The sequence below is a fragment of the Ciconia boyciana genome, chromosome 14 (genome assembly GCF_034638445.1).
Source record: "Ciconia boyciana chromosome 14, ASM3463844v1, whole genome shotgun sequence".
In the NCBI taxonomy this organism is placed as follows: Eukaryota; Metazoa; Chordata; class Aves; order Ciconiiformes; family Ciconiidae; genus Ciconia; species Ciconia boyciana.
Window position 1 is genome coordinate 727,550 of NC_132947.1, and position 25,692 is coordinate 753,241.

Genomic DNA, 25,692 nt, shown 5'->3' on the forward strand with positions numbered 1-25,692 from the left:
AAAACTTTGAAGATTACATAAACATCAATCTTTAATTGAGCTACTGTATTAGATAGCTTGGATATGTGTTGGTCTGCTCTTAAATGGCCTCTAAACATAATTTAACAAGGTACGCTTCTTTCTTTCATTTTCAGGGTCCAAACTTTGCCTCTGTCTTCTCATTGTGAAATACTAGTCGCTGTTATCTGGTGTCTCTTAGGTTGTGGGGATTTCTGAAGAAGGATAGATATTTCTTAGTGGACTTCTAATGCTCAATCCAGACCTCATTTGTGGAAAAACTACTTGCAAGTTTCCTGTTCAGGGATTTTTAACTTAGTGTTTTTCTCCCTTTGTAATAAAATTCTGAAAATTTTAGTATCTGTCTTCTGCTTGGTTTCAGTCCAGCGTGGTTGTGTCTTTCTCTGGTTTACATTTAGTGATCATACACGTATTTCTGTGGTGTTTGCTAACATGGCAGTCTCATGGTACAGCTGCTGTGGTTGCTAACATGAGTCGTCTAACAACTCATAAAGGGAGACCCTATTTCACAACCAAAACTTGGGTTTGATTTAATGACTTGTAAGGGAAAACTGGATTATCTAAATATTCAACATGGATCAAGCTTGAAAAAAATGAGCATTTTAGCAGCATAGTAGTATCAATACCTCTGGTGTACCTCCGCCTGCTGCCTTTGTCAGTAGAGGTGTGTCTGAGGAGCGCTCTGTCGGTGTTCCTCTCCTCTGGCAGTGGGTGGAAGTCGGTAGCCTGGGGAGGAATACAAGAACAGAGCAGCTATGTAATGACGCTTCTCTCAAATACTCTACCAGGCCCCAGTGGGTGCAGGTTTGGGGGCATTTTACATAGCTTCTGTTCAAGTAATGCAGGGCAGGATTAGTGGTTTTGGGATGCCAAAGCTTGTGGACTTTCTGTTGATACCAGGCCATGAATTTGGGTGCAGATGACAGGGTCTGCAGTCATGCCAGCAGTTGCTCGGAGAACCAGTACCTTGCCACATTCTCCCAGAATCCTCACCTGGAAAATACTCCTGGCTTAACTAAAAGCACTGTTAATTAACCTGTGCTTAATCTTCGTTCTCTTGTCTCTTTCCCTCAGGAATATAAACAGAAGCTTGCTCGGGTAACCCAGGTCCGCAAGGAGCTGAAATCCCACATCCAGAGCCTTCCAGATCTGTCACTGCTGCCCAATGTCACAGGAGGTCTGGCACCTCTGCCGTCTGCTGGTGACCTGTTTTCAACAGACTAGAACAAATGGTGTCCCCCTGTTTCCATTATTACCAGCAGAAGTGAGAAGACTCTGGTGTTGACTGGAAATCCAGTCTTCCAAGATCTACAGTAGGAAGGAACTTGCAGACCCTGCTTTCAACCTCTTGGCTGCTCATGCTCACCCTCTCTCTGTGTACACTGGCTCACCTTGAGGGGAGGAAAAAGAGCGAGTTTTTGTGAGCTCTAAAGGGGGTGGGGATAGTCCATATAGGCAAACTTTTCTCGTATTTTTCCATACTCTTTAGTTGCTGTTTGCTCTTAGCACTTGTTACCCCCACAAAAGTAATGAGAATCATGTACATACATACCTGGAAAGTTTTCAAAGAAAGGTTGACCACATAACATTTTTCTCTGTAAAAGTATCGCATTATTTCTGAATAAGTCTTGTCTGTTTTAGTCGGGTTTCTGAACCTCATCTCTGAGAGCAGTAGAGTGGCTAGCGGGCTTCGTCGGATGTGTGTGTGTATGCAGGTACTGTACCATGTCAGCGTAAGAAGGCGGCATCTACTGAGCAATGGTACAGAGAAATATTTTTCTTAAATCTACAGTTCCTCGTTCTGTTCTGGGACTGACATGAAGATAGTTCCTGTTTGGCATGTATGTGAATTGAAACTCACCACAGGCAATAAAAATAAGCAGCTTTTCTGTGTGAATTAGAGATAGCTTCATAATTTACACTCTGCTGAGCAATGCAGAATGGGGTATTACCTAAATGAGAATGGAAGTAAATTTTGTTGTAGCTACCTTAGATTTATACCACATTTTCCCTCTTCACTATACAAAATTAGACGGTCACAGAACCTTTGGCTTAACGAACTGAGAGGTTGGAATGGTGTATTGCAACTGGTGATATCCCAGTGACAGGCACTGTCTGATCTACTCTGAGGATGGTCACATTGGAAATACTGTTCTATAAGTTCTCCCCATAGCTTTAGTGAAGTTATTTGATGAACAGAAGTTAAATGTGGTATAAATATTTATTTATATAGAAAATAGACCCACATATATGCACATATCCTGTATGCACATGTACCATGTCCATGCATGTAGATATTAGAAGGATGTACTTAATTTTGTGTCACAGGTTATTGTGAGTTGACTTTTATAATCGGGAAAAGTCAGAAAGAAAAAAGAAGGCAAATTTAAAATACTCTTAATTCCATTATGTTGCTAGCTAATGTTTTAGCTGCCATGGATGTAGTTACATTTCCGTTCGTATGTTAGGTCTAACAAGCTGGACTCTGATCACTGAAAACCATTCCAATTTGGATAACAATTCTGTTAAATTTAGCACCTCTCACTATAAAACATTTTAAGTTTCTGGAAACACTTGATCTGGTAATACAGGTTTTGTAACACAGAGGCTGAAACTCGTTGAAGTGATGTGCTGTGTTTGTCCCTCCCTATAGTCTTAAGCTGCTGTTGTCAAAGACGTGAGAGGAAACCTACAGAAATGCAAAGCTTGTTCTGCGTCCTCATTAATTTATTTTACAGGGTATTCGGAGCCTATTCAGCATTCAGTTAAAACAAATAATACAGCATTTTTTGGTCATTAAGTTGTCGAGAAGCTCACGTCCTTTCTTACTGACACTTCATTTTGTCCTTTTTTAAAAACTCCTTGCACCCTTGCTGCCCAGCTAAGAAATGTGTTTTGAGTTTACAGGACATTTTCCAGTGGCAGAACTATTCTTTCCACGAATTGGTTTGATTGCACAGCATTTTATGGTCCAAATGTTATTTAGATAAAGCACTGTACATTCTCTCTGCTTTTGCCAAAAATGAAAAACAACCCCCCACCCCAACCTTGAAAACCCAAGCCAAAAGACTCATTTCTGTCCTGTCTCAGCTCATGGAGTTACCCTGGGGCTGTTTTAACCAATAATTATTTTGACTGTTGATTGAATGTGTATCCATTATAGGACAAAAAAGCTGTCATAAAAAAATGATGTAGACAAATGTGGTGACATCTCACGCTGTTGTTTTGGGCAGATCTTCTGTGAGAGAGTTGTATGTCTTTTTTTTTTTAATTGAAATGTTTTGATTTTTTTTTTCCAAATATATGTGTGTGTTTTATTTTGCTTAATTTAAATGAAGTCTTGTGGTTTTTAATTTTATTTGTTTTACTTTTTGGGCAGAGGGCATCTGGTGAACTGGGTGACATTCTCTCAAGGTTAACAGATTTCCCCAAGGTGTGTCTTTTTTTAACAAAAGCTCAAATCTGTATATGAATTGATTTAGGAATTAATTTAGACATATAGGCTGCCATTTGTGACAGCAGTATATTCTGAAATGTCTCATAGATATCTATTTTTGAATAAAGAGGGTGTCGTTGAATAATAGTGCTTTTACTTTTTTTTCACGACGCAGGTGTTGCTCTGGCACACCATGGGTTTTGTTTTGGGTTTTTTGCCCTCTAAAATTGGAGGCAGTGGCTGCTGGACGGTCCTTGCATTAGCGTTTGTAGATGTAGAGTATCATCCGAGTTTGTCAAATTACAGTCACGCTTTCTGACGGCTTATAAGCCAAATCCATATGCAACTTTCTCGGGTGATTACTGCAACGAACAAAAATAAAATACGCTCCCCTGCAGTAACCTCTGATTTGAGGGGCACGCTACAGAAGACTAGCTTCTTAATTAGTAAATTAATTTAGGTCACATGGAGGACATGCTAATAATTACTCCTAAAAAAAATACAAAGGAACAAACAAAGGCCGAAGCTGGAAGCCAGGAAACTGGCTTTCCTGTGCAGGCATCGAGAGCCGCTGTTACAGCGGGATCTGTGACGCCGCGTGACCGAAGCCCGTCTGCTCCGGAGGAGGGGGGCCTCCCCCTCTCACTGGGCATTGATTCTCTGAGAGGTTTTGGGGGGGCTTAGGGGTTCTTCACTCCAGTTAACTACTCTGCAACGGGCTCTGGGCAAACAGTAATTGTTTCATATGCCTTGGAGAGTATCTGTAAAGGTGCTCACATTTTTATACCAATTTACAAATCTTCCGTTAAAGAGACTATATTTAGTACTGCTTTCATAAAGGGCTTGCAGAAGTTTGATGTGCAGCCTTCTGTGAGTAGGAGGGAGCCTGGCGTGATCCCTCCCCGTGAAAGCCACCTTTGTATCGTGTTTGTAGCAACTAGAGAAAAGGTTTTCAAAGGCAAAAAATGTGACTAGGTACTGGGTGTCCTTTCCTGCCTTTGCGAATCTGGGGTTTTTTTGTTGTTTTGGGGGTTTTTTTTAAGAGCTGAAACAACTGCCTCCAAAAATATTTGACTGTTAGGCAGCTTTCTATGCAGTTAACTACTTCAGTGCCCTGGTGCGTGTTCCCTTCGCTCTGCATGCTCACCAGGTAGTGCTGTGTAACAAACTAACGTTGGCTTACGCGTCTGGAGAAGGTGGGAACTCGGTCCTAGTGAACTAGCACGTAAGTCTGGAAGATCACAGGTGATAACGGTGCTGAGAAAGCAAGGCTGGCATCGCTTCAGAGCGGCGGGGGCTTTCTGTGGAGGCAGCGAGCAGTTGTGCTGCCTGGCGCCCGGCGTCTCGCCCCGGAGCGAGACTGCTGTGGGCTCAGTCCGGTTATTTACTCAGGCCAAGTGTTGATACGTTCCCTGGTCAGTTCTAAACTTTAAGTATGTTTATCTTTAAGATTAGATAGAAAAATCACAAAATGTGCCTCATGCCATCTGAAAAAAAAAACAAACCATATCTGAATGAAACGTTGCCATAGACGCTGCGACGGTCTGTTAGCGCTTTCACTTGCTGTTAGGGAACTGCCACCGGCATCAGCTGCCGTTCTCCTGTGTGAACCTTGCTGTGGTTTGTAAGGCTGGGGCCCACCAAGCTTCCTAGGGCCAGTTGTATTTTGGAGATTTTTGGGTAAACAAGCAAGGAAAATGAGCCAGAAGAACCGGGAAGCTTTGGAAGCCGTGGAGGTTCGGTATTACTGCAATACAAAGATAAAGGATTTTGCGTTAGCACTGAAAGTGTCATTTTTGTGCCGTCTTAGGAAGTAAATTCTTGTCTCCATAGGCAAGTAAAATGCAAGTGAAGTTTGAATCAGTGGTTTATAAAGCAGAAGGATAAAAATGTTCCTGTTAAAATATGGCAAGTACAGAGTCTCGGATTGAAAGCTTCGTGGTACAGGAAATACCAGGCATGGTTTCACAGTGCAGGAGGCGTTTGAAGGGCGATGGGGGGGGCTGGGCGTGGAGGGAGCTGGCTCGGTGGAGCGGCACCTGATTTGGAAAGGAAGAATCAACGTTTGAGGTTTTACATCCCTGCAGGCTTGGATTTTGCAGCTCGATGCTTGCTGCGAGAGGATCTAGGGCGTGCAGGGGAGGGCCTCCGCGCCAGTCAGCACGCTGAGCCCACGGCGGGGCTGGGTGCGGTGTCCAGCTCGGGGCTTCTCCAGAAAGCCCAAGAAGCAAATAAGCTTCTTCGAGGGATTATATTGTGAAAAGCAAGGTCTTGTGGAAAGAGGATTGAAAGGAAATGGGTGTGAATTACAACGTAAATGCCTTTGTCTCTTCTAGACAGCTGCTTGCAGCCTTTCCCTTCTGCCTTCCCCTCTTTTTCCGCTTGCAGGAGTCGTGTGAAAAGTCTGCTGGAAGGCAACAGTAGGTAGAAAATTGTTTGTTTGTATTTTCAGTAGGGGCTTCACATGGCACCATTTAGCAAGAAGTTCGCTAAAGGCTGATACCCTGCCAAGCCTCCACATATGCTGGAGCAGATGAAACTTCATGGTTATGCTGGTCCAGAATGCAGGAGCATCCGAGGCCCTTATGGAGGGGATCGGCGCACGTGGCCGTACGATGCCCTGTGCAGGTAGGCAGTGCAGCGATGCGAGGGGTGGAGGTGTGGGCTTCACCCAGGGAGAGAGCGGCAGCCCCGGGAAGATGCCCCGAATCCCGCGCTTGGCATCCCCTTGTTCTTGATGCTAAACTGCCCGGCTTCTGCCGCTGAACCAATGGAGCAGCCGTTCCAGTAAGAGGATGGGACATCTGCCACTCTGATTGCCAAGCAGATGACAATCATCTACTCTGCTGCCGTTGTGAAATACGGGTTTTGAGACGTTTTGTGTGCTGTCCAGGGAATGGAGGCTAAAGCGTGTATTAATATAGGACACCCAGTTGTGTTCTCCCTGCATCTGCCTCATGGATTTTTTTGGCACAGAGTTAACTGTGAAACATTTTTTTTTCACCTAAAACTGTAAGTGTCTTTTCACACTTTTAGTGATGCTCGGGGGCGAGAGAAGCTTAATATTTGTCTTGGGAGACCGAGTCGCTTCAAACAGGTCGTCTGTTTTGTTTTGACGAGCCACACTGCCAGCAGCAGCGGGGAACCCACAGCCTGCTCTCGGCTTCCCTTTGGCTGCGTTGCTGTGGCTGTTCTGGGGTTTGCGGAGGAACCTGGCGGCGAAGCCCTGCAGATGCCCCTGCCCAGAGCTGGCACCTGCGGTGCAGCAAGCTGCTGGGGCCGCTTCCCTTCCATCCCCAGGCAGGTAGGGGAGCAGGCAGGGAGGCTCTGTGGGACCAGCCAGCGTGGGTTCCAGCGGTGCAGCCCCGGGAGGGAGATGTTTAAGGTGAACGAGCGCTTTGGGCACAGAAATGCCCACTGAGCACACAGCAGCCGGAGGGGCAGGCGTTTTGCAGCCCCATCGAGCCTGGACCCTTGGAAGTGGTTGCAAACACATGTCTCGGAGTTCTCCTCTGCTCAGGGATTTGATGCGGTATTGCAGCTGGGCTGGGTCACTGCGGTCAAGTGCCGTGCTGCTGCTGAAATGAATCAGTGTGAGAACTTATAATAAATCATTAACAGATTTAGGGTCTCGTCCTTTCTTTCTGGGAAGACAGCTGACCGAAAGCACGCCTGTCTGCTGGAAGCGCCTGGCTGGCTCTCACCAGTCTCCTTACTGGTTTGGCTGTGTAAGTCCAGCCCAGGCAGGAGCGGTGCTGGGGGCAGGACCGGGACCTGTTCCCTCCTGGGGACCAACTGCAGTGGCCTCTGGGACCAACTGTTCCCTCCTGGGGGCTGCGTGAAGGGTTCAGGCAGGCACGGAAAGGCTCTTGGAGTTGGAACTCTACTGGATGGCCACGCTGAAAGAAGCATCTCTCCACGCCGTCTCCTGTACCTCCCGTGGTCTTGGAAAAGGGGGATGGCTTCCCGCGGGGGCACAGCGGGAGCTCTTGCCATCTGGGTTTTATTATGTGTTTTTCTCTCGCTGCTTGCTGGTGCCTCAGGTGTCCCGTTGGTTCAGTGAGTGTAAAAACACGTCCGTGTTCACGGAGAAGGAGGGAGGGCTTTGGAGAGGCGGTGGGATTTGAAAATCCCACAGAATTGTACTTGTGCGCGCTCTGATTTATGGTAGTTTGTTTTAGTCTTGATCCATCAATGAAGGTAAGTTAAAGGTCCTCAAGTCTAAAATGAGTTTACAGTCACTTCTTGGCAAGTCAGCATCTCTGGCGAGCTCAGATGTATTAATAACCTCTCCTCTACACATAAACAGTCTCACATTGCTTTGGCACTTGGGCTAATGCTGAATTACAAATTCTCCTGTGCAATGGATGCTGTAAATATTTAATTTATAATTTATCGCTTGCACGGCAAGAGTGCCAAAGGGTCTCATGGACGTAGCACAGTGCAGCGTTCGGCGATCCAGGGATGTGCGCAGGAAAGCCGTCCCCAAGCTATGGCAGCCGACTCTGCCCCGGGAAAGGCCCCGCGGCGGCTGCAGGACCGGTCACGCTGTTCCTGCGGTCCTTAAAGGACGAGTGAGAAGGTGTGTGGGGCGAACACCCGTGGGCTTGACGGAGGTGCCTGAAGTCATTTGTCAGGCTCTGCAAACAGTCTGGAAGAGGGTGGTGGCTGCTGGATAATGGGGGAGAAACCAGCCCTACAGAGAGCCGAACCCCAGAGCGAAACCGTAAACGCAGCGTTTGGAGTCTCTTATGAGCTCGTTTCTCGTCAAAGCAGCCTTGCTCTGCCGAGCCTCAGATGGATGGGAGTGACCTTCAGAAATAGCTGTGCTAATGTTTATTTTATCAGGACCCAGCTTTGAACCAGAGGAGCTGCCGGTTATTTTTAAACCAGGCATTGAGCAGCTTGAAGCCTGGCTCAGCAGAGCTATGTGTAACAAATGCTCTTTAAAGTAAGGCTGTACATCATCGCTGGCTCTGAGGAATGTTCCTGACAAGGGAAGGCAGCGCTGGGTTTGTGCTGTTAACTCCTTCGGGCACCGCTGCTCCTTTGCGGCTGTCTGCGCTCCTGGCACTCGTGTCTCGGGGGCTGATGCTGCCAGTGCTGGGGGCCAGGTGTGGTCCCCACCGCTTGCCCTCCTGCCTGCAAGAGGAGGAGAGAATCCCCATCCCGGTCTCTCCTGGAGCTCCTGTCCTGGTCGCACGCCGTGGGGTCGGCACTCTCAGTTTCTGTCCCTCGGGAGAGCCACTCGCGGCAGCTCTTCGGCCCTCCGGCCGGACCCTTCCTCCCCTCCGGCGTCCCCACTGCAGCCCCGCGGTGGTCCCAGCCGTGTTCTCTGGTTGCATTCGAGAAAAGCAGGATGCAGAGATGTGGTGGTTAAACCTCCACGAGGTAAGGGGAGGAGGATCACACGGCCATCCTGGAGGGTTGTCTTGGAAGATTTTGTTGGCCAGATAACCTGCTGCAAAGCACGAAGCCCGAGCCCGGCAGCGCCCACCCCGGCCCCTCGCCTGAGCAGAAGCCGAGGCTGCTGCCTGCCCCGGGCTGGGCTGGTGCAGGGGCAGCTCCCGCCAGCCCTCCCTTGGGGTGAGCAGAGCCAGGGTGCTGGGACGCCCGTCCGTGGCCCGGGCCAGGCTCGGGCGAGGCGAGCAGCCGCGTCTAGAGCTCTGCACATGGAGAGTTTATCTGATCTTAAAGATAAGCAGAAAGTGAAGCTGGAGGACAGGTTGTCCTGGGTAGGAAATGCTCCTGGCTCCCCATCCACCCCAGATCACGGCTGGGATGGGAGACCCCGACAGCTGCCAGCAGTGTCGGGGTGACCGGGACCCGCCGGGCGCGCGCTCACCGAGCAGGGTCGCTTTGTGCTACAGCCTCTCCCGGTTCGAGCCAGCGGTGCCTGGGCCGGGTGCGTCCCCTCTGCCTGGGGTTGCTGTGGATGTGGGAACCCTTGGCTGCAGCAGCAGACCACCAGTTCCATAATGGTTTTTCTGGTGTTTAACAGGGGCAGGGAGCCTCCCACGATGTTTGTGGGAAGAAAGCAGGAGGGTTGTGTTCTGGCGTGGGAAGTGCTTATCTTCAGCGATGCCTTGACCCCTGTTCCAGGCGTGAGACAAATCCTCATCCTCCTCCCGCATCCCTGCGCTCAGCCACCCCTTTTCCCTGGCTCCCAGGTTGGGTTTCTTGTGTTTCGGCTGCTGGCTCATGCTTTCTCCAGCTGCCCGCGGGCAGCCCGACGGGAGCCAGGGTGTGCAAAATCTGTTTCTTTAATTTCCCGTACGGGTTTTCTCTCCTGTTCTTGGTGCACAGTTGCAGCACTGTGCCGTTCCTGCTAGGGGAGAAATGCACCCAGAATGCGTGGCATCTGCGTTAGCCCCTGGGGCCGTGCTGCCTTGGAGGCTGACGCAGGTTTACCCCATGCTTACCCCATGCCGTGGGTGCTGCCGAGCCGCGCTGTGGGACCGGGAGAGCCGTGGGGGTCACTGCGGGGCCCCGCGCCGGCTCTTTCTGGGTACAGTCCCTGAGCTGCAGAGCACCCCGAGAATGCCGGGCTGTGCCAGCTCTGCAGCTCGGGGCGGAGGGAGGTGGCTGAAGCAGAGCCGACAGCGTGGCTTTAGTGCAGCAAACAGTGGCCACAGCAGTAAACCCACAGCCGCAGTGCTGGGCTGGGGGTGAACTCGCCCCCCACCCACTCAGGCGCTGGGCAAGGAGCTGCTGGGTGCCTCTGTTTGGAAAGAATGCTCAAGAAGAGCCGGGATGGCTTTAAAAGTGAAAAACAGAGTTTTTATTCAGTGCTTGCATAGTTAATTCTTGTCAAGGTAACATTCTATCCCTCACTGTACAGTGTTTGCAGTGACAGGAACGGTTATCAAAGCAAATACCCTGCTTTACCTATGCAGTAGGGTTATGTGCAGTATGTATTTATATAGCTATAAATAGATTTGTTATATATGTAGCGTATAAACAGCTTTACGCTCACAGTATACAATCTTTTCTCTACCGAATTGCGTTCAGAGAGTCGTAAGGGCAGGTGTGAGCGTGGCTGAGGTGCAGTCAGTGCTGGAGAAGGTTGGTCTGCTCTTTGGTTTATGAAATCTGCTCTGCGGCCCGGGGCTGTCAGCGCTGCAGAGAGAGGAGGGGGCTGGCTGCCGCCTGGCTGTGCTGGGCTCGGGGGGCTGGGGACAGGCAGGACGGGGATGGCTTCACCCCGCAGGGTGAGGGAGAGGCGGGGAAGCGAGCGGCTGCCGCAGGGAGCCCTCGAACGCCCCCGGCCCCTCTCTCCTGTCCCTGCTCCCCTCACTTCTCTCCTTGCAGCACCGAGGGCTCCCAGGGAGGAGCGCGGCACCGCAGCCGCTGCTTGGGGGTCAGGCTGGGCTTTGGCAGTCGTCCTTCTGCGCTGGGACAGTCTTGGGCTAAAGCGAGCGGGGGGCTGGCGAGCCCCCGTGCGGGAGGGGAGGCAGGGTCGCTGTGGCGGGGGGGGACCGTGGCGGCTGCTCAGTTGGGCTTGGGTGCCATGATGACGTTGCGGTAGCCCTTCACCCCCCTCAGCTTGTCGCTCTCGAAGTCCACTATCAGCTTGCGCAGCCCCGCCTGGCGCGGCACGAAATCCAGCCTGAACTTGGCCTCCGCCTGCGGCTCCACGGGCTCCTCGCTGGGGGAGGGCAGGGGGTCAGCGGGGCGGCCGCTCTCCCCCCCAGCGACCCGGCACCCTCCCCGTGCCCCTGGTGCCGCAGGACGGCGCTGGGACCCCGGGAAGCAGGGACCCCCTGTGGCGTGGCCGAGCCCCCCTCCCCAGCGAGGCGTGGGGCAGAGATGCTCCAAGCCCCCGTGCCCCGCGGGGACCAGCGTAGCCCCAGCCCCAGCTGTGCCCATAGCGGAGCCGGGCCCCAGGGCCACTCTCCCTGGGGGGTTCCGGGCACAAAAATCCACCCCTGCCCCGTTCCCAAGGGCCCGGCCGGGTGAAGGGAGGAAAAGCTCTTACAGCTCCTTGATCTGCTGCCCGTCGGTGAGGCCGGTGCCCTCCACCCTGAACACGCAGTTGTTCAGGGGGACTGCGAGGGGGTTCACCAGGCTGATCTCTGCCACCAGCTTCCGCTCCTGCATCGGCTCCCCTAAAATCTGCAAGGAGGAGGCGTTGGGCCCCCAGCACCCCCTGGGAGCCACGGTGCTCCCCCTGCCCCGAGCCTGGCGGGGCTGAGGCAGGTCCCTGGGGATGCGGGTCCTCAGGGACGCAGCCCCGCTCGAGCGATGCAGGACCTGCTGCCCAAGCCCCGCTGCGGTGGGGTTGCCCCAGCCTCCGGGCTTGGGTCACTGGGACTGACCCCCCAGGGTGAGTGCAGCAACTCCCTGTGAATGGGGAGATGTCCCCCCCCAAACCCAGCTGGGGCAGAGCCCTGAGCCCTTACCCTGATCTTGATCTCCGGATTCTGGATGTAGACGTCCCTGACAGCCACGATGATGTTGCCGGTCTGGTAGTCGGTCAGGAGAGCCACCACCTTGATGAAGTTGTCCTGGGTCAGGCTCTCACTGTACTTCTCGTACAGGACACGCAGGGGCACGGTCTTCTCTGGAAGGGGAAGCAGAGCGGGGTCAGGGCTCGCCCCCTCCCCAACCCAGCGCCTGCAGCCGTGCGCTGGCACCCGGCTGGTCTGGGCTCCCGAGGAGCTTCTCCAGGCGCCTTACAAGGACAGGGAGGTCTTGGGGGAACTGGGGTCCCTGCAGCACTGGGGGTACTCCTGTGGGGAAGGGGCACCGTGGGGTGAGCACAGCTCCAAAAACCCGGGGGCAAGCTGCGCTGGGGGGTGTTAATCTTAATCATTTCCCACAGAAAACAGGTTCTATTTAGCTGTCATCAACCCCCAGATCGACGGCGTTTTCCGAACGAGCCACAGCCACCTGCAGCCGGTCACCCTGTGCCCAGCCGGGTCCTCGGGGTGCTGCCGGAGTGCTGGGTGCTGGTGCCGCTCCCACCCCCCGCAGGGAAGCAGGGCTGCGAGCGCCCGGCTCGGGGCAGCGGGGAGGGACGTTGCAGCCCGGCCGGGGCTCCGACGCCAGGGCAGGACGCGCCAGCCCGTTGCAGCCGGTGCTGGCGGTGGGAGGCAGCCCCGCTCCCCAGCAGCCGCCCCTGCTCAGCTCCGAGCGTTGTTTATCCCACAGCCCTTCTGGGACTGGGCTGTCTTGTGCTGAGCAGGGGGAAGGAGGCTGAAGGCAACCAGCTGCGGAGCTCTCTTGGGAAAGGGCCCTGGAGAGGCCGAGACTGCTGGAAGCGAAGCCCGGCGTTCCCGGGGCAGGACGTGAAGCGCTGCAGCATCGGCTGAGGCTGTGGGGAGAGGGACGGGCCCGGCCCCGCTCCGGCTGGGCCCCCCGTGCCAGCACAGAGGGCAGGGGTCCCCTAAAGGCTGCAGTCTGGGGGGTCCCGGGGTCTATATCCGCAGGCAGGAGCTGGGGGGAGAAGCTTCAGGAGTTTGTAATTAAAGCTTCAGAGAAAATGATGTTGGATTAACTTGTGGATGGGAAAGTTAGAGACCCTAAAGGCCAGCGGGGCTCCTCCAGCAGCTGGGCAATGCACGGCCCCCGCTGTCCCCATCCGGCCCCGCAGAAGGCTCCGGAGCAGCTCTTGCAGGCGCTGGCACCTGCCGGTGCCGACATCGCGGGGAGGGGGCCCAGCATGAGCAAAGGCAGCATCCCGCTTCCCTTCGTGGCGGTGAGAGCGGGCAGCTCAACAAATGGCAGAGAGCTGAGTGCTGCATTTGTTACGGGCCCCGTTAAGAGAGCAGATCTTGGCATAGATTAAAAATTAGGCTGTTCCAGGACAGCAGATGTATTGCATTTCCAAGGCCTGAAGGGTCTGTGAAAACTAACATAAATCAAAACTCTAGTGTAATTACCAGGCGGTAATGCTGATTTGTAACAAAGGCAAATGAAGGTTCAGTGGGCCCGTGCCAGGCCAGCTCCGTGGCAAAACGCTGCGAGACGTCGCGCCCGCCCAAGGAGGGGATGCTGAGAGCTTCAGCGCTGCTGTGACCAGCCCGGCCGACAAAACCCAGCACCGCCTGCTTCCCCCCCAGCCTGGGACCGTGCTCTCGGAGCTGAGCCGGGGTCAGTCCCGCTCTCCCGCCTGGGGGAAAATCCTGCCAGAGACACCAGCCTAGCCCAGCTCCGGCTTGAGGCGTACGGAAGAGCAAGGGAGGGATGCAGGCGAGTGCAGCCGAGCGCCCTGGGACGAGAGCCCTGCGCTGCGCACAGCTTGCTCCCTCGGCATGACAGATGCAACGGCAGTAACTTTCGTCCTGCTCTAAATGCATTTCCAGCCCCCTGCCTGAGCGATGTTCCTTTTCCTTTCATCAAAGATTAAAAATCCACGGTGGTAGATAAATAAGGACAAAGCCCTGAAGGAGGCATCGCCCACCGAGCAGCCTTGTGACGGAGCTGCAGCTCACAGGAGCCCCCGCCAGCCTGGGGCTTCACCCACCGAGGCGGTCGCTGGCAAACGGGGGTGACGTGGTGTGGGATAAACGCCCCAGCCCCGGCTCTGGGTGCTGGCCGTCCCCGCTGCCCAGCCCAGGCCGTGCTTTAACGCTGCCGTTATTCCACAGGATTAAACAGAAGCCTCCGATTGCTGCGCTCTGCCGGCCTAGAGTGCGCTGACCTGACGACCAGCGGCAGCGGTACAAGCGGAGGGAATACAAGCAGAAGGGACACCATCACCCTTGGGCACTGGCAGCTCTCGCGCCAGGCTGGAGAAGCAAGGAGGGGAAGGCTCAAAGCGAAACCCGGCCCTTGGCTCGCACCGCGTTTTCAGGGGGGCTCGTGCAGACCCCCAGGTCCTGAGCAGGGCTGTGGGGCTCGGTGCGAGCCTGCAGCCCTTCCCGCTGGTCCCGGCTCGGGGGGTCCCTGACGGGACGTGCCCAGCTCTTATTGCTGCTCAGCGTTGTGTGTGTGGAGCGGGCAGCTGGGCAGCCGCAACCAGGGTTTCCTCTCTGGAAACATCTCAGTGGGACCCATCCCCGGGGGACCCATCCCTGGCCACCGCCCCGGCACCGCGGCCTCACCTCAGAGCCCGGAGATGCAGCTGAACATGGGAAATCGCTGACCTGACCCCAGCCCTCGCCGGAGCATCCTCTCCCCACTGCCAGCAGGGCTCTTACCTGCCTGGGGTGCGAGGGTGACGTTCAGCAGGTCCTTCATGCCGCACTGGGGCCCGACCGTGTCATTGTAGCTGGCGGTTCGAGCACACAGCATGAGCCTGCAGACCCGCTCCGCATCCGTGTTGTTGTTGATGACGGCGAAGACGTCGAAGTCGCAGCCGTTGTTTGCGCCCTCCGACAGCTTGATCTTGAGATGCAGCCCCTCGTCCTCCTCCCTGAGAGACCTGTTCTCACGCTCTGCCTTCGCAAACACTTCTCTCTCCTTTTCAGACCCTGTGGTGCATGGAAAACCGTGGTTCCCAAGGGGGCACGGGGAGGGCATGGTCCAGGCTGCTTTGCCCCGATCCCTGGAGCCCTCCTGCTGCACTTGCTGCGTTAATTAATCATTCCCCCACGCTGTTTCCCAACAGCCACCCCCCCCGGGGTGCCTCTGCCCCCCACTGCCGCCCCGTACCCTCCGGGTACTTGTAGGTGTGGGTGATGTCCTCCCTGCTGTCCCTGCCCACACCCTTGGTGCTGATGTTCTTCCCCACAACCGAGGAGTGGGTGGTCTTCTTCTGCGACCCGTCGCTCCGCACCACCCAGTACACCACGTCGGCGTTCACCTCCGCGAAGATGAAGGGGATGTCGTACTTGAGCTGCAGGTCGCCCTCCTTGATGGCTCTGACGGGGGCCGGCCCGCAGCAGAAAACCCCTGCAGGGAGCGGAGCCGCCGTCACCGGCCGGGGTTTGGCCACCGCAGGGGCAAGACACAGTCACGGCGGGGGGAGACCCTGCCGTGCCGGGGGCACGGGGCGAGACAGAGCACCCGCACCGTGCATGCCGTACCTTCGCTCTTCTCCTGGGGCGTCGGGTCCAGCACCTGCCACCCATCGTAGCCGGGTGCCAGGTCTGGACGGGCCATCCAGGACTCCAGCCAGCAGTGGAAGTTCCTGCAAGGGAAGCCAGGACGCAGGGGCCTCAGCCACCCTCAGCGCCCGCCGGGCTCCGGGGAAGGGCCGGGGAAGGGGAAACCCAGCCCCGGGGGCGGGCAGGCGGGGGTCCTGCCCTGCTGCTCACCAGATCATGTCCCTGGAGCGCCGGTCCTCATCCCCCGTCTCGTTGAGGTAGCGGTCGATGACCAGGTTGCTGTTGGTGTCGTGGGCTGAGCTGTAGTTGGTCACCACCCGGCTGGGGATCCCCAGGCACCGCATGACTGCGGGGAGGCAGGGCAGGGTGAGATGGGGTCCCGCGCCCCGGTTTGCACGGCCTCTGTCCCTGGCAGCCCCAGGTCTGCCCAGCTCCCGTCCCACGGAGCCCCCGGTTTGTGCGGCTCCTGCCCTTCCCTTTCCCCCTCAAAGGGGTGCCCAGGGACTGATCCCCAGGATAAGCCGGTTCCTGCACTCGCCATGGGACTCGGCGAGCCGTGGGCGAGCCGGGTGGCATGCGGCACTGACAGTCTGCCGGGTTTTGATATTGCAGTAGAAAAAAGGCACAAAAGCAGCTGCGAGTGCTTTTGAGGGAGTGCACAGGCAGCAGCATGCTGCAACCTCTTATTTAATCTTGCAGCTGCCTTTTAGTGCGAGCGGAGCTCCCTGGGGAACAGGGGGGTAGTTATAACACTTCAAAGGAAGGCTATAAACTTCTGTGAGTCGCAGAAAATCCACTTTAGTTTTCTGCTATTTCTCTCCTCTAAAAAGGATCTCGTATATCTGTGATATATAAATGCACACGCGCACTCGTGCAACCCCGCAAGTGCAGGGTTTTTCTCAGGGCACTTGCGAGCGTGCAGGTGTGTGTGTGCAGTTCTCAACAGAAGCGAGCCTGGAATTTTTCTTCTCTTTTGCCCCGGCCCGACTGCTCCGGTGGCAGTGAAATTATTTTGATCTCAGTGGATTCACGACTTTATTGCAAACTTGACCTTAAAGCCACTTTCCTTCTCCTGTGCCATGCATCCAGTCCCTCCTTCTCTGCCTGGCCAGGCAGGCAGTGCTAACTGAAAAGCCAGAGGCCTTTTCTATCATTTTTTCCCTCCATTTCCCGACAAATTAGAATATCAGAGAGCTTAATTGCTAAGGCTGATTGTAATCAGCCTCAGCGGTTCCCTCCTGCTGCAGCACAGGGAGCGGCTGGAGGGCAGGGGGCCGGGGTGGGAGACGGGGGGGACGTGGGTGACCCCGTCCTGCAGGGAAGGGGCGATGGGAGATGTCTGCTCTCACCGGTACACGCCACGGCCGCGAAGACCCAGCACTGGCCGTACTTGACTGGCTGGCACCCAAACTCCTTCCACCTCTTGAGAATATCCACGCTCCCGATCCAGGCCATCGGGCTCATCCCATCGTCGTAACAGTTGTCCCACCGCCCTGCCAGCACCCCCTGGTCCTCGTCGTTACAGTTTACCTGCGGCATGACAAGAGGGGCTGCAACGGGTGGACGGCCGGGCACGGAGGGGCAGGAGCAGGCTCGTGAGGAAGGGAAAGTGCCTTCCCCCTGCTCACGCGTGCTGTCCCCCCCATCAGCCGTCCTGGAGCCGTGCAAGAGCTTGCCGGGATGGAGGCGGCTGCGGGGCAAGAGCACGCCGGGATGCAGGCGGATGCACCGTGCCTGCGTCCCGGCGCGCTGGGGATGCACAGGTGGGAGGGCGGGTGGATGGAGAGGCCGTAATTGGGATGCACTGACTGGGGATGGATTTTAGAAACGTCCTCCCGCCTGGGAGTTTGGGCACGGTTATCACCTGCAGCAGCCAGCGAGGAGCAAAGGCTGCTCCGGCGATGGTGCACCCCCACCTCTGCTATTTCTCTCCTCTTAAAAGGACCTTATATATATGTGATATAAGAGCAATAGCAGGAAAGGTTGTAAAAGGGATGTGAAACACCTCGGGGAAGGAAACTGGTGTAACTGGGGGGGGATGGCAAACGCCACCTCTCTTTCATGGCTGTAGTTGCAAGCTGTAGCTGGCGGGACAGCAGGGGAGTGTTTTCACCCTGGGGGACGTGGGGTGCTGGGACGCCTGGGGACACCCTGCCGGGTGTGCTGGTGGCCGGAGCTCCGTGGGACTCACCATGGCGCTCACCACCCTGCCGATGTACACGGGGTTGTTGTGGCGGGAGCAATCCTTGTTCTGGTCCCTCGGGAATTTGGGGTTTGTGTCCAGCAGCTTGAGGCAGATGGACAAGACGTCGTCCTCGAACTGGTGCGGAGGAGGGAGAAAAGGCGTGTGAGGTCCCCACCGAGCACGGGGGCTCTCCCACCTCCGTCCTCCCTCCCTGGCTCGCCACGATGCCCCTGCAAGGGGAGCTGCTGGGCACACGGAGGTCATGGGCCCCCCTCCCCGAGCCAGCACCCACCGAGTGACATCCCCCATTGGTGCCACTGCGACGAGGGGCTGGTGCTGCGGCCGGCGGAGGCTCAGCCTGCAAAGCCCAAGGGTGAGCTCCCGCCCTCGCACCGGGGCCGGATCCTGCTTCCTGCAGCTGCTGCTGCACAGGGGTCAGGCGCGGACCTGACCTCCAGGGAAAACCACCTATTTCCCATCACCGGATGACTCACAGCCCTTCCCCAAATCGAGGCGCGGATCCTGCGGGGACCATGGTCACCACCGGCCCCACGGCCCCTCCGGAACAGCCCAGAGCTCGGGGAGGGCGGCCAGGCTCTCCCGGTGCCGGGGGCCCAGCGTGGCCGCGGGGGGCTGCAGCTCGGGGCGCAGGCGCTGCCTTATCGGCACGGCCAGCACGGTGCCGGGGAGCGCGTTATCGGGCGCCGGCTCCTGGCACAGCGTGGCCACCCCGATTAGGAGCGTGTGGCCCCGGGGCCCCAGGAGCTGCACGGGAACGCTGCCCTCGCTCTGCCACGCTTCGAAGTCAGCGCGTTCCCCTCTCGCAAGTGAGAGCTTTGTTTGTCCCACAGCTGCGTGGTGGGGCCGGATCCTCCCCGACGTGCCGGCTGCGTTTGGGGCGCACGTCTGGGGACGCACACGTGGCACCAGCCCCTGCGCCCTGCCCTGCCAGGGCTGCGCAGGCTGGGCTCGGCCGGGGGTCCCGGGGGTCTGTGCCCCGCTCACCTGGCCGAAGTTCCAGGGGGTGGAGGTGATGTAGTCGCGGGCACCCTGGTAGATGAGTCCCTGCTGGGACAGCACATACTCGCGGCGCTCGTCCTCGTCTCGGAGGAAGACGCTGTCCTCTGCGGGGAGAGCGAGAGATGGGGACGGGGCTCTGCCCCGCGCCCCCCAGTCCCACGCAGGGCTCCCCGCTCCCCAGGGACGAGCCAGGCAGCGACGGGGATGGGTCTGGTGGGAAATGAGGCAATGGAGGCTGGAGCTGCTCCTGTCTGAAAAAGCTGCTGGAGAATTTCAACCCAGCTTGATTTCAGCTGATGGGAAAATTTCAGCAGGCTTGTGGTTTTCTTTTCCATTCTTTCTCATTTCTCTCTTTCTTTACTCCCTTTTGTTACATGGAGTCGGGTCTTTTCCCAGGAGGGGAAACCTCCCTGGTGGGAGAAGCAAGCAGTGGGAACTGAGAGCGCTGGCTGAGATCACAGCTGAAGCCATTTTGCTCACACAGCAGTTACTGCTGGAAATCACTATTTACTGGAAATGTTTTCAGAAAAAACCCCAGCACATACATCCCCAGCGCCAGCGCTCAGCCCAGCCCTGGGTGAGCGAAGCTTCCTAAAGCTTCTTATCTCGGCAGAGCCAGCACAAGGTGTTTGGGATTCAGGAAATCGGCCGTTTCAGCCCAGGTCTGGCCGGCCGGAGCTGGGAGCAGGACAGCCCGGGGCTGCTCCGCGGGGCAGAGGAAGGATGCGGACAGATGAAAATCCCAGCTGCTGTTTGCCCAGCTTGGTTAAACCCTGCAGCACTGATCCTCCCTCCCGTGTCGGGCTGCCTGAACTTCACCGGGACGGTGACGCCCCTGGGAGCACCCAGGGCTCGTCCCTGAGCCCGCAGCGGGGTGCCCGGCCCAGGGGCAGGTGGGGTGGGCAGGGCTGGGCCAGGTGGGGGCAATTAATTAATTAGGGGCAATTAATTAGGGGCAATTAATTAGGGGCAATTAATTAGGGGCAATTAGAGGCTTTTCCTCTCCCCACTGCCTGCCTGGGACCTGCTGCTGGGCACTGCCCAGGGCTTCGCACCAGGGCTGCAGAGGTGAGCTCCTGTGGGGTGTTACATGGTGGGGGCAGCTTGGACGGGGCGTTGGGTGCTCGGGGTGCTGGCAAAGGGGCTGTGTGTGTCCTGGGGTGGGCGGTGGTGCTTGTGGCCCCAACCTGCTGCGGGGACCACGTGGAGGTGGAAGCAAAGCGGGGATTTCTGCTTAGACCCGAGCTCAGGACAGGGCTTGGGGCACCTGCGGTCTGCAACAGGGTGAGATCCATGGGGATGCGCTGCCCCGGCAGAGCTGGCGCGTGGCTCGTGCTCCCTTGTCTGGGAAACCCTGGTCTCGGGAAGGTGAAAGCCTCACCTGGGTGCCAGGCATTAAAGAGCAGAACGAAGTCCCCGATGTGGCAGCTGGTGCCCTGGTAGCCGGTGGAGGTCTCCAGTGTCAGGCTGTAGCGGCCGATACAGGCGCTGGGGGGGGAGCAGAGTGAGACGGAGAGGGAGGCCCCGTCCTGCTGCTGGACCACGGCGCTCCAGCCCGACTCATCCGGGAAGTCGGACACGGCGAAGTGGGACCTGGCTCCCGCTGTCTCGATGGGGCAGGACCCTGCCAAGAAGGAGCACGTCAGCTCTCCCGGTGCTCCGGGGGCCCTGGGAGCCCCACGCTGTGGGGGCTGCGCCAAGGGGACCTGCCCTGGAAGCGCCCTGCGGTGCTCCCATGCCCTCCGCTCTGCTAGCGGCTGCCTGGACCTCGGCTCTTGCAGCCCAGGAATGTTCGCTGTTTGGTTTGTCGGGTATCGGGGGTGTGGGCAGCCCAGCCGTGGGAAGTTCGGGCATGTCCCTTCCTCTTTGGGAAGGGGAAGGATGGAGGGACTTGCCCCGCGGGTGCCCCAGGGGCAGGAGAGCAGAGGGAGTGCTCCTGCCCCAGGGCCCCGCTCGGAGCGGTGCCGCCAGGTCCCTGTGCCCGCGCAGCTCGGTCCTGCCGCAGCGTGCGGCGTGGGGACCCCGGCAGAGCCCGGCTGCCCGTGCCGGAGCCCCCATCGCTGGGGTGCTCTCAGTGGGAGCCCTGCTATGTGGGTGCAGCCTCGGGCATTGCTGCAAACATCCCACGATTAGCGATTGCATCAGTGGCCGCATCACTCGAGCCGAGGACAGCGTGATCCCTGCCAGCCCCTCTGAGCACGAGGCTGCGTCCAAGCCACCTGCGCAGAGCCAGCTCCAAACACCGCTCCTCCGGGGAGCGGTGACGCCCAGCCCCGGCCGAGCACGGCTCCACGGCGAGGCCGGTGCCCGTGCAGGGCTGGCTAGCAGCCAGGGCGGCGGTGCTGCCGTGGTCTGCTCCCCCTGCCAGGAGCACAGCCTTGGGCCGGTCCCCTGCCGGCCTTCGCCCGCAGCGTGGGCAGGACGCCAGGCGAGTCACCAAAAAATACTCATGAACTCATGAGGGTGACACAGTTTCTCCTCTCTGTCCTTTTGGGGCAGCCGGGCTGAGCTAATCCTGTCCTTTTGGCAAGGGCCAGCCTGGTGCTGCCGTGGGGATGGGCAGCCACGTGAGCCTGCCGCCGCCTCCTCCCTGCCCGCAAAACCTGCGGCATCCCCCCCAGGCGCCTGAGCGGGGCTTTTCAAACACGGGCTGCTTCAAAAATACGGGCTCTATTTTTGCACGGAGCCGTTCCCCTCTTTCCTGTGGGAGGTGGCCACTGGCCTCGCTGTCCCAGGGGAGCAGGTCTGGTGGCCCCTGCCCTGGCTGCACCTCGCCAGCCCCGGGGAGGGACGTTGCTGGGGCCGCGTGGCCGCGTCCTTTGCGAGAGTTGAAGCAGCTTTTCCCCTTTTTCTGCAAGCTCTGGGGCTGCACTCCAGCCCAACGGCAGCCGCTGCCAGCCCGTGCCTTCGCCCCAGGGGGCTGTGCCGGGGGGGCTTCTCCTCGCTTGCAGAACCAGCCTGAGGTTGCCCGGGATGCAGCAAGACCTCATAAAAACCCGGCGGGTTTGAGCATTGGGCAGGCGGACCCACGCCACAGCTGCCTTGGGACCGGGGGAGCTGCCAGTTTGGGGTGAAGCCAGGGCGTGTTGGGATCGTGTTTGTCACCCCACGGTGGGACTGGAGCTTTTAGGGGAAAAGAAAAAGAGCGTTTTACGCTGCAAGGAAACCCGGGTGCGCTTTCACTTTGAGCTGTGGCCTGGCGGACTCAGCAGGATGCTGCGGACCCAAAATAACTCTTGCCCAAGAAAGAGTTTCCTCTCCCTTGGCTCTGAGCTGGGGGGGGGGCTCAGCCCCCGCGTGGTGGCTGTGCCCGGCTCCGGTCATGGGAGCGATGTCCCTGTCCCCACCCCTGCCCTTCCCAGTGAGCTCTCGCCAGGGGTACAGCAACAACAGGCGAAGTCCCTGGCGCGGAGCCACACGGACCCGTCGGAAGCTGCGCCCGGCTCCCGTGTACCGGCTCTGGCACTGCTCGGGGCGGGGAACAGAAAAGCAGCGGGGCTGTGCGCTGGGAACGTTTCCTTTCTCCAGGGTTTGTGTTTCCTGAGCAAACCCCGCTCCAGGGATGTCTGAGCAATGGGGGCAGGGGTGGCTGGGCAAAAAGACCATCAGCAAAAACGCTGTGAAAGCCTCTGGCTGAAAGGATTTGCTTTTACTGATGTTTCTCAGAAGGGCAAGAGACTCGGGCGGGTTCCCTGGCCACAGCCAAGGCACTTCCCTGTGAGCTAGTGTTATCCCACAAGTCCTGGCCTTCCACCAGCTCCCGTTAGACTGCACTAGTGGCTCCGGCGTGGCCCCGAGTCTGGTTCAGCCACGGGGAGGAGGAGAAGGAGATGGCGGTGGCGGCTTTTTGTTTTATTTCTCTATCAGTTCCCTTCAGCTCTCATTACGGAGCCGAGTTTCTACCTTTTCTCTCCATCTTGGCATAAAAGCTGTGCACAGCACCAGCCTCTGCTGGGAGGGGACAGGGGGCGACCATATGAGATGTGGCAGGTGCCTCGGCACAGCACCCTCGTGAGCACGGGGTGAGCTCTCGGGCAGGGCGCAGCTCGCCCCGTGGCAGGCACTTGCTCGCAGCACAGGGCACGGTGGCACTCACCCATCTCGACGTTGAAGGCGAGTTTGTCCACCCCCTCCTCATAGCCTCTGCCCGAGAAGTGCAGGGTGATGGTGAAGGGCTGCCCCCGCCGCACCACCAGCTGCCGGCAGCCCATCTCCGCCGTCCGGTGCTCCCGGCCGTTGCGCTCGCACTGCAGGTCCCATGTCTCAAGCATCAGATCTGCAAAGGCAGCAGCGCGTACAGCTCTCCCCTCTGCCGTGCGCAGCCGTGCCCCACGCACGCAGCCCCCGCGTTCGGGCTGGAAGGGATTGCTGTTACTCCCACCCTCAGCCCTGAGCTTTTGGGCTTGGGTGCCGGAGTTTGGCAGCCTCCTCTGCCCAAGCTGCCCTGTCCTCCCCCAGCGTGCCCGGCACAGGCCTGGGTGCTGCGGCCGTGCCAGGCTCCGAGCATCCCTCCTGGAGGGCTCTGCAGGCTGGGCTTGCGTCGCACACTGCGAGCCCGCAGGGGCCGAGGTCCTGCAGCCAGCCGGCAGCCAACCTCGCAGCGAAGCGCTGCCCTCCCGACCGGGCTCTGTGCCTTGTTTCTTGTGCCGTGGCGCTGCCCTCCACAGTATCGCCATGGAGGAGGGGCACCGTGTGCTACCGGAGCCGTGCCAGGTCCGTGGCTCACGGCATCAAGCACTGGAGCAAAGCCCAGCGCTCATCTCTGCTTTCTGGGAGGCGTGGGGCCCTTCGGCCGGGGTTTGCTGTCTGTGTTCCCCCACCCCAAATGAGTGCCACTGAGCCCGGAGAATGCCGGGGTGGTTCTGTGCCTCAGCCAGGCCAAGGGCAGCTCTCCGGGCAGCTTTACCGCCCTGCAGCTGCTGACAAATTGGAGAGACCGGCTGTAAACTTGGTGACAAAGAGGGTGTCTGATTCCCCAGCCTCGGGCGCTCTGTTCTGCCTCCCAGCCCAGCTGCTGATGCAGGCAGGGCTGCGTGCCGGAGCAGCTGGTGGCCGCATCCCCGCTGCCCCAGGCGCTGCGCTGGAGCGATGCGATATCGTTCATCATTGCTCGAGACCGGTGACCCTTGAATGCTCTGTCATCAAACGGGTTAGTTGCCAGAGTAAGCAAAAGCGTTTAGTACAGGAGAGCACACAGCGAGCTCAGCACCAGCCAGGGACCGGGGCAGCTCGTGAGGGGCGATGCTCAGCTTGCTGCCCTGCCTCGCAGCTCTCCCTGGCTGTGCCCTTCCCGGTGCTCGCATGCCAGCAGCGGTGGTCGCCGAGCCCTCCTCGGGCTGGTGCCAGATGGAAACGGCTGACCCTGAGCTCGCCGTTCCCAGAGCTAAATGGAAACCCCGCTCCTGGCTCTCCAGGCACGGGGATGGCACAGCGTGCAGCCAGGGGAGGTGGTCGGGCTCATCGCTGCTCCCCACCGCGCTGCGAGAGCTGCTGCGGACAGCTGGGACTGTCCGTGAGTAAGGGCAAGGTCCTTCCAGCCAGCGCGTTGGGACCCTGGAGCAGGGACAGAGCACGGAAAGGACCTTTCCCTTGCCACCTCCCCCTTTGTAAGCGGAAACACGGCTCCGTGCTACAGCACACGAACTGTGCGAGCGCAAACCTCGCTGACACTGGGCCAAGCTCGTTGCAAGTAAGTGTGTTAAGAGAGCAGGACCGGGGCTGCTCCTTGTCCCAGTCACCCAGGGTTATCGTCCTCGGCGAATTTAGCAAAAAGTAGGCGGTTTTCAAAGGGCAAGTGCCTCTTCCCCCTTCCCAAACTGATCAGTGCCGAGAGATGGATGGGGAGGGGGCTGCGGTGCCACCAGGGCGTGCAGATGGCAGTGGGCTCCCAGGCACGGCCGTGCAGCAGCAAGGGCTGCCTGGGGCGCAGCAGCTCAGCTTTGTGCCAGGAGCTGGCAGAGCCTGTGCCAGTGCCCGGCCCCAGGGGCCTGCGTTGGCATCGGTGCTGGAGCCCGGTGAGCCGGGCGATGCCGTCTCACCCGGAGGGCTGTGCGCCCATCGGTGTCGCACAGTCCTGTTTCCTGGGACTTTGGGGACAGGCGAGGGTTGTCTTTGTCCCCTCGTGCAAGTTTGAAAAGCCACCCGCGTGGAGGGGTTTCCGAAAGCCGGGAGCGTTACTTCTGAGCGAGCCTCCAGAAATCCTCCTTAAAGCAGCGTGGGACGGAGGCACATGCTCCTAGTCCAGCTGTCACCGCTCTGCTCCGAGAGCACCCAAAACTTTAAATAGCACCACGCTTCGTTCTGCAAACACCGACGTCGCCCGGGCCGGCGGAGAGCGCTGCGGGGGCGGGGGGCGCAGACCCCGCTCTCCTCCGCCTCGCTGCCCTCGGCTTCAGCCTGTCCCGTTGCCCCCGCCCTTCGCTTTGCCGGAGCTCGGGGAGCCGGCTCCGGCCCCGGCTGCCACAGAGCGCCCGAGCAGCGACCGCCCGAGCAGCGACCGCCCGCGCCGCCGAGCCCCGGCTGCGGCAGCGCTTCGCGCCCGCCCGCCCGCGCAGGTGCCGGCAGCGGGGGGGGGCTGCGGCCCCACAACCCCCGGGCCCCGGCGAGGGGCCGTCCCGCGCTCTTACCTTCGGCCATGGTCCCGGTGCCGGTGCCGCGGAGCTGCCCCTCGGCGCCCGCCGCTCGCTCCGTTTATACCGCGCCCGCCGCCGCGCACACCCCCGCGGCCGGGGACGGCGGAGGGAAAGAAAGGGAAAATAAAATAAGTTTCCAGGAAACGGAGTGGTTTCGGTCCCACCTACTTAAAACAACCATCCAAAAAAAAAAAAAAAAAGCGGCCGGGGGTTCAGCCCCCCCCGAAGCGCCGGGGCCGGCCCCGGCCCCTGCCCGCAGGGCACAGCCCCCCCCGGGCAGGGGCTGGCAACGCCGCCGGGTAAGAGGCGGGAAAAAGAAGGGGGGGGACACACGGGAGGGCCTGTGCAGTTCACACTGAGGTGGTACTTGGGGAATATTTTCTCCTTATAAAGTTTTCTTTCCTCCTG

At 58.3% G+C, this 25,692-nt stretch overlaps 2 protein-coding genes across 3 annotated transcripts in view; one reads left to right on the forward strand and one right to left on the reverse strand.

The window, feature by feature from the left end:
• The window catches only part of RPRD1B (regulation of nuclear pre-mRNA domain containing 1B), a 30,330-nt gene extending 26,731 nt beyond the window's left edge, over positions 1 to 3,599 (forward strand). Inside the window, exon 7 of one of the 2 annotated variants that reach the window (XM_072879497.1) lies at positions 135 to 283. In XM_072879497.1, the coding sequence (XP_072735598.1) occupies positions 135 to 167 (33 nt within the window). In that variant the 3' untranslated portion in view covers positions 168 to 283. Of the gene's footprint in view, positions 1 to 134; positions 284 to 1,092 lie in introns of those variants that run through there. The other variant, XM_072879494.1, reaches the window with a different exon arrangement.
• A 6,609-nt stretch (positions 3,600 to 10,208) lies between these two features.
• TGM2 (transglutaminase 2) lies at positions 10,209 to 25,473 on the reverse strand. The gene is made up of 13 exons (XM_072879417.1): positions 25,279 to 25,473; positions 22,749 to 22,928; positions 20,034 to 20,276; positions 18,638 to 18,756; positions 17,639 to 17,767; positions 16,797 to 16,977; positions 15,658 to 15,793; positions 15,427 to 15,530; positions 15,053 to 15,292; positions 14,599 to 14,871; positions 11,857 to 12,017; positions 11,433 to 11,569; positions 10,209 to 11,102 (listed from the first exon to the last, which is right to left on the reverse strand). The coding sequence occupies exons 1-13, from the start codon at positions 25,286 to 25,288 to the stop codon at positions 10,946 to 10,948; spliced, it is 2,070 nt and encodes a 689-aa protein (XP_072735518.1). The 5' UTR covers positions 25,289 to 25,473; the 3' UTR covers positions 10,209 to 10,945.
• Between the last annotated feature and the right edge of the window lie 219 nt (positions 25,474 to 25,692).